We start from the raw sequence: 8486 nt of genomic DNA on the forward strand, positions 1-8486 counted from the left end.
TGCTTTTCCCTTGGATAACATCAGTGGTGTGGAGAGGGAAGACTGGTATGTATGGGCAACTGCTGGTCTTCCATAAACAACCTTGCCCAGACATGTGCCTCAGACGGTTAACTTTCTAGGTACAATCCCATGGTCATTCATGACCGAAGGGGGTCTTTACTTTTTACACTTATACATACATACATTAAAAAATATGAGAGAAACAATAAAATTCACAAGACTTTTTATTCAGAACTATAATGATGGTTTTGACTCATCATGCACTGGTACCTTGCAGATGAGATGCTGTACAGACAGTTGTGATGCATTGTAGGTGCAAGTACATCTCATGTAACTTTTCAGCATACTACAAGGTGTATACCTGAATATAAAATGATTGCATATATTACATATTATATATCATCATCATCTTGCAGGTGGCACGTAAAAGACATCATTTCGAGCGAGGCCGTTGCCAGTACCACCTGACTGGCCTTCGTGCCGGTGGCACGTAAAAGCACCCACTACACTCTCGGAGTGGTTGTCGTTAGGAAAAGCATCCAGCTGTAGAAACTCTGCCAAATCAGATTGGAGCCTGGTGTAGCCACCTGGTTCACCAGTCCTCAGTCAAATCGTCCAACCCATGCTAGCATGGAAAGCGGACGTTAAACGATGATGATGATGATCATCATCATCATTATCATCATTTAATGTCTGTTGTCCATGCTGGCATGGGCTGGACAGTTTGGCCAGGGCTGGCAAGCTGGAAGGTTGCATCAAACTCCAGTCTGATTTGGCACAGTTTCTATGGCTGGATGCCCTTCCTAACGCCAACCACTCCGAAAGTGTAATGGGTGTTTTACAGGCCACTGGCATGGGTGCCATTTATGTGATACCAGTATCTGCCATGACTGTGATTTTACTTGACTTGATAGGTCTTCTTCTCAAGCATGACATAATGCCATGGTCTTGGTCATTCATCATTGCCTCTATGAAGCCCAGCATTCAAAAGGAGCTTTTCATGTGCCACTGGCATCGGCCACTTTGCCTCCATGAGGCCCAATGCTTGAAAAGTGCTTTTTATGTGCCAGTTACATGACATCAGGATTGACCATGACTACAATTTCACTTGACTTGATGGGTCTTCTCAAGCACTGCATGTAATATATATGTTTATCAGCGTGGAAAGTAAAAAGGGTAAAGACCCCCTTCAGTCATGGATGAGCACAGGATTGCACCTAGAAAGTTACCCACTGAGGCACCACTCCAGGCAAGGTTGTTTATGGAAAAGTAGTAGTTTCCTATGCATATCAAACTCCCCTCTCCATGCTACCGGTGTTACCCAAGGGAAAGGCAAAGACTGATACAGTATGGCACCAGTGACATTGCAACTCATTTCTACAACTGAGTGAATTGGAGTAATGTGAAATAAAGTCTCTTGCTCAAGAACCCAACACACAGCCTGGTCCTGGAATCAAACTCACTATCTCCTGATGATTGTGAACTCGATGCTCTAACCACTGAGCCATGTACCTTTACTAGCATGGAAAGTAGGCATTGAATATAATGCATATTCTCTTTCATCAATGAGATTATAATTTTTCAGACAAGTAACCCAATCTTTAGAGACTAAATATTTTTTTAAATTTACATTATTATATTTAAACTATTATATTTACAATATATTCATAAATTATAATCTAATTAACAGTAATAGATTTCACAATTTTCAACATTTAATTCTACATTCTTTGTTTTCTTTTTAGTTACATCTTCATTTAATATTCCTTTTGACACCACGGATGGACCATCTGATACCAATATTTCTAACGAAATTGTTAATTTGTTGTCTGGAATTCATTCAGATATTATTAAATGTATATCCTTTTCAAATAGTCAGTTAGAGGTAAGTAAATAAATTATTTCTGTTGTTAGTAATTACTTTTGGTAATGATCTGTGATCTGCATTTCATTAATTATTAGAAATAACTTTGTGGTGCTATGTAAAAGCACCTGTGTGGTGACACATAGAAGCATCCATATGGCGACATGTAAATGCGCCCATGCGGCAACACATAGAAGCACCTGTGCGGTGTCACATAAAAGTGTCTGCGTAGTGTCACAGAAAAGCTCCTGTCCGGTGCCACATAAAAGTGCCCATGTAGTGTCACATAAAAGCACCCAGCACACTCTGTAAAGTGGTTGGCGTTTGGAAGGGTATCCTGCCATAAAAACTGTGCCAAATCAGACTGGAACCCCCCCCCCCCTCGGGCTTGCCAGCACTGGTCACACTGTCCAACCCATGCCTGTATGGACAACAGATGTTAAAATGATGTTGATGATTATGAACTGAGATCCCCACCCACCTCTTTCTTATCTACACTCCAACATGATCTTCCTCTCTAACTTCTTGGGTGAATACACTTTTCTACCACTGTGTATCAGATAATCCTTAACCAACCCTAAGCATCCAGGTTTCTATCACTGTGGCTACTACAAAATAGTAATTCTTTCTACAATAGACACAAGGTCTGAAATTTGAGAGAGGGAGCTTGTCAGTTACATCGATTCTGAAAGGAGGAAAGGCAAAGTTGACCTTGGCAGAATTTGAACTCCGAAGGTAAAGACCAGAGGAACTGCTGCTAAGTATTATGTCTGGCATGCTAAAGACTCTGCCATCTTGTCACCTTTCTTTCTAATTTTGGCAGTAGGTCAGTAATTTAGAGGAGAAAGCCAGTTACATTGACTCCATTGCTGAACTCGTACTTATTTTATCGAGCCCAAAAGGATAAGTAGAGTCAACCTCGGTGATATTTGAACTCAGAATGTAGTGAGCCAGAAGATAAACTGGTAAGCATTTTGTTCGGTGATCTACCAATTTTGCCAGCTCACCACTTTACCACTACTAAATAATAATAATGGCATGTAATATGTAAGTATCTAACACCATAGACATCCAAATGAAGAAAAGAATGATGATAATGATAATAATAATAATAATTTCACCACAAGGCTGTCAAGTTAGTGGGATGGAGTAAGTTGATTACATCAACCCCAGTGCTCCACTGGTACTTATTTTATTGACCCTGAGAGGATGAAAGGCAAAATCGACCTTGGTGGAATTTGAACTCAGATTGTAAGGATGGATAAAATGCCATGAAGCATTTTACTCAGTATGTTAAGTAATAATAATAATAATAATAATAGTAATAATTTCAAATTTTGGCATAAGGCCAGCAGATTTGCTGGGTGGGCTGAGTTAGCTGTGTGAAGAAGTGCCGATCTCTGATGGTGGAGGGAACCTTTGGAAGAGGTAGATCCAAGGACATGGGATGAGGTGGTGAAGCATGATCTTTGAATGTTGGGCCTCACAGAGGCAATGACAAGTGACCAAGACCTTCGGTGATATGCCATGCTCAAGAAGACTTCTCAAGCCAAGTGAGATCACAATTGAGTTGATGAAGACTGGGGATCAAACTGATTGAACTGTAGTGCAGATGTTAATATTCAAAATATTTTCATCTTCATAGATTAAAAGTTTATTATCCTATTCTGTAATATGAATTACAATATTTAATAGTACTCATTATAATATTTCAATTCTTATTTTATTCTTAGGCAATACTTCGTCTTGATATTGGTACATTGGCTGATTATATGAATGATAATAAACGATTTGCATCTGAATTCAAAGAATGCTGCAAACAGATACTAAATAAACGTAAAAAACAAGAAGAAATTTTGCATCATCTCAGAACACTAAATGTCGTTCACAGATTAAGTCCTTATGTTTGTACCGGTGCTACTCAATCAAGTCCAGAATCTGAAAACTAGTAACTGAAAATCGTTTTACAAGTTCCTGGAATACTTTTCATACAACTCTCAAATGATTATTTTCATTGCACCACATCTATTCAGAGCAAAAAGTACCAAAACTGTACTTGTAGTTGCAATCATAATTTTATTTTTTCTACTTCTTTTTTCACTTGAAAATTTTTTGTAATGATTGAATATTTTCTTCAGAACAGATTCAAAGAGAAATGAATCAGATTCAAATAATACTAAAAAAAATAAAAAAAGAAATATATTTGATGCAGCACAGAATTTTGTCAGTGAACAGGTCGCAGTCTCAAAGTGACGAAAATATTTTGACAAATTAAATTTAAATGTTGAAGTGAATCTAACGGTTTTTGTGTTTTATTTTAAATGGCTTATAAACACCTTCCACGCTGCAATTGTTTTCGTTCCAGCACACGATCTCAGATCAAGTCACATGCTATGCAAGTACATCTCCGTAATGTGTTTATTGTTTGTGTGATTCTGTGTTTCTTTTTTTTTCCCTGCTTGTTGGGTCTGGAGGCAGTTTCAATGGCCTTTTGTAGACCTCTTAGATGGTGAAATTGATGTCAAATCTTTGCAAATCAACACCTGCAGGAAAAATCTTCTTGAGAGCCTGTGTTCTGGGTAGAAGTAATGGCCATAGTGATTAGTGCAGGGTTTGGAGAGTAGGAGTGGATTAGATGCACCAAGAATGATAAGTAGAATCACATGACTAGCTATCTCTAAGAAACAGGCCATTATAGTAACGATGGAAAGACAGAAAGAGAAGACAGAGACTGGAGCATGTCTGCGAGTGACTTTATATCAATCAGACAGGTGGTTCTTTTCTGGATGTGATTTTCCTAGATGTGAGACCAATACTGTATTGTGGGCCTAACCTGAACTTAGTAGAGTGTTAGTAACTGCTAAAACATGAAAGTTGGGCAAGATAAAAATACAGAAGTCATCATATATATATATATATTTCTTTATTGCCCACAGGGGACTAAACATAGAGGCGACAAACAAAGGGATTAAGTCGATTACATCGACCCCAGTGCATAACTGATACTTATTTAATTGACCCCGAAAGGATGAAAGGCAAAGTCGACCTCGGCAGAATTTGAACTCAGAAGGTAATGGCAGACAAAATACCGCTAAGCATTTTGCCCGGCGTGCTAACGATTCTGCCAGCTCGACACCCTATATATAGTCATCATATATGTTTCGTGTTAAAAATAGATCTAGTAGCATTTATGTAAGAATTTTAAGTTGAAATTTGCATGTGAAACTCCTGGAAAACAATATCTAGGCAAATGATAGATCACTGTAGCATTTTAGAAAAGAAAGGCATAGAATTGTGAGCAAGAAAACCTGTGATGAACCTTTAAGCATAGATACTTTAGAAGCTGAGCTATATATAAGTGAACTTATTTGGTCTAAGGATCTTATTTGCAATGTTGAATCTAGCTTTTTAATTGTGCTGTTCCTGAAAGTACTTTGGCCTACAAATTATAAACAGAGGACTCCAGACTGCAAGTTAAATAAAGAGCAAATTTCTGCCTTATTCTTTGCAAATGCTGATGGCTTGCATCACCTGGAGGTCATAGATGTGAAAAATAAAACATCTCTGAAAGATATAAATCAACTAACCTCTTATATACACCAGTTCAAAGAACATGTGGTTTACTTCAGGAATCTTTTCTTGCTGGTTCTTCAAGTACTTAGTGTCTGATGTAAACTTCCAGACAAATATTCTGGAAGTTTTCTACAATAATGTAAAGGTATTGTTACCTCTTGACAATAGCCCTTCTAACATTAATGCAAAAATAGAGCTGGTAGAATTAAATATCACTTTTTGCCTCCATGTACATCTTAAGTTAGTGCACTTGGGGAGAGTTTTGTCTGCAAGAGACAATAAAAGAATATTTTTTTAAGAAATAATGATTAGGCTGTAGGATGAAACTAATGCAGAAAATACAAAGGTTGGGGATGGGCAGGACACTTCTGAATCTAAGAGCCTACAATATTAAGTCTGCCTTTTTTTAACTTTGCAAATGTTTGGAAGGAGTTGAAGATGATTTTAGCAAATGAGTGTAAAATATTGTTAAACAACACTAAACCTAATTATAAAAGCTCAGGCAAATTACTTTCAGCACACCTATGTAAAAGATAACAACTAGGAAACAACTGAAAATGATGTTCAGTAATGGCTTGAAATTAATAAAGGCGATACTAGGTATCAAATTCTCAGTGATGAAGAAATTGCAGATGAGGTTCTTCCTAATTAGGCAGGAGAAGAAGAAAACATTGGGGAAGTGGAAGTTTTATAGGACAACTAACATGACCCCTGTGTATGGAATCTTCTGAACTTTTCAGTTCACTCCTACAGTGGCATTATGTGATTTTGAGACTTAACCTTACTATGAACATATTCAACATTTCATGGAGATAATAATTAAGAAACAATGTTAGTATGGAAAACAACTGAAGCTGTATCCTTTTCTTTTATGATAACTTTACTGACTCCCAATCCAGTTTCATCTGTGGCCTGTTTAAAACCATCTAAAAGCAAACAGATAAAACCAGTGATTCCATCTGAGTACATTTCAAAAGTGTCTGAAGGTGGTGACTTCCTAACACTTCTACCTTTAAATAATGAACAAAGACTGCTCTATTACCAACATGGTCTCAGCAAAACACTCCTCAACCACACAGTAAAAAGTTAGATAAAAATTACATGTTCTTTATTTTCATTTCATAAATGTGTGGTTTGCATATTGCTTTAAAGTATTTTTTTACATAAAAAAAAGTTGCTCTTTAGTTGGTTTTGATTTTAGTTGATTTTGATTTTAGTCTGCATTAACAGACACACCTTTGTATTATTAACTCCTGTTAAATCAAGGGTTTACTATGTAATTTCTTTTTAAGATTGAAAATATAAAACTCCTGTATTAATATATATATATATATATATTTATATATATATATTTCACTTAGGTATTGTGTGTGTGGGTGTCTGCATACACACATGCATGTGTTCATATGTTCCAGTGCATATGCATGTCTCTGTGTATTTGCAAAGGGTGTCATAAAAGTGGTCCTTCTGATCATTTGGTAGGCCCGCTTATGGGGCATAGGCAGAGATAATTGTAGCTTATACTATTCTGCAGGACTAGCCTGAGCTTAAGCACTCTATTGCATACCCTGACTACCTCTATGACCTTACCCATCCATTTCCCTGCAAGGAGTATCCCTACCCTCACTACTCCATCACTGTTACCTTCCCAGAAGGTACCTTGCCTGTGAGGACCCTGGCTGAAGCTCCTCTCCACCTTATCTCTTGTATGCAGCATACATCAACATGTCTCCGTTCAAGCATCTCTACAATCTCACTAGACCTACCTTTCAATGTGCCTACATTGACAGTGCCAACTCTAAAAACTGGGAAAGAAATGTGGGAGGAGGCATAGGGAGGGGAGATGTTATTCAGTGCCTGAAAAGAAGAAGGTTCCTGTGTTCATTTGACAGACATGCTACACCTGTCCTTACTTTCGACCTGTTATCATTCAAACATTCAAGTGTCTTAAGAATGTTACCCCTACTGAGGGTAGGAGTAGGTGTTAGCGGCGTTGTGAGTATAAGCATTACTGGTGTTGCAGATATAAATAAGTAAATCAATAAAGATAGATAAAGGGGAATATGAATACCAATTTGCCAATGTTAGATTAAGAAGGTGGGCAGCTAAACTAGTTGCATTTTTCCAAGGGGAGAGAGAGGGTTTCCGGTGAGAGAAGAGAAGAACAAGCATGCCTATACACACACCCACACACAAGAACAAGCACACACACACACACACAAGACAAACATGCACACAGATAAGAACAAGCACGCACACACACACAAAGGAACAGCATGTATGTACAGCCCATTAGCTTTCTCTTTCCACATTGATACGTCCATGGAAATTACTGAGTAGTTTGTTCACAAATTTTGAGTGAAAACAAAAGGTAGGTGGGCAGCTAAAGTAGTGGCATTTGTCCTGGGAGGAGATTGCAGGTATGATAGAGGATACCACCAGTGAGGGAGGGGTTTCCGGTGAGAGAAGAGAGATATCCAGTGATAGTGTTGGGAGAAGAGAGATATCTGGTAATGGTGGTGGGAGAAGAGAGAGATATCAGGTAATGGTGGTGGGGCTGGTGGTTGTGGTGGGAATGGGTGGGTGCACCACGAACAAGCAAGGGTTAACTTAGAGAGTTGGTACAAAAAATATGTAGTCAACTTGAGAACACAGGAGGGGAGGGGAGATTTCATTTAGAAAATTACATGAAAAATTAAGGTGAAATGAAGGTTGAGAGAGATTAGGAAGTTATATATTGAAGGGTCAAGAAGTGGTAAATGTCCAAGTGAAGTGTATACTGCAGGCTACTCTTCAGGTAGAAGATATCTTGATTAAATGAAATGTTGCATTCTTGCAAGGAGGTAAATATTGATACTTGGAAAGTTCCAGGCATCAACATGTACCTCCTTGCAGCAATGTAACATTTCATCTAATCAAGATATCTTCAGCCTGAAGAGTAGCCTGCGGTATACACCTTGCTTGGACATCTACCACTTCTGAGGTTCCGCTTGCTATGAAACATATGTAGCTTGGCTTTTATCTATTCCATTCTGTAACTCATATATAT

General features: G+C 38.0%; 1 protein-coding gene across 2 annotated transcripts in view; it reads left to right on the forward strand.

Annotated features, from left to right (window-relative positions):
• The window catches only part of LOC106873662 (DNA fragmentation factor subunit alpha), a 16463-nt gene extending 12305 nt beyond the window's left edge, over positions 1–4158 (forward strand). For both annotated transcript variants that reach the window (XM_014921124.2, XM_014921116.2), the window contains exons 4-5: positions 1746–1885; positions 3598–4158. In XM_014921124.2, coding sequence (XP_014776610.1) covers positions 1746–1885; positions 3598–3813 — 356 coding nt within the window. In that variant the 3' untranslated portion in view covers positions 3814–4158. The remainder of the gene's footprint in view (positions 1–1745; positions 1886–3597) is intronic.
• The last annotated feature ends 4328 nt before the right edge of the window (positions 4159–8486 follow it).

This window comes from Octopus bimaculoides, chromosome 6, assembly GCF_001194135.2.
Source record: "Octopus bimaculoides isolate UCB-OBI-ISO-001 chromosome 6, ASM119413v2, whole genome shotgun sequence".
Lineage (NCBI taxonomy): Eukaryota > Metazoa > Mollusca > Cephalopoda > Octopoda > Octopodidae > Octopus > Octopus bimaculoides.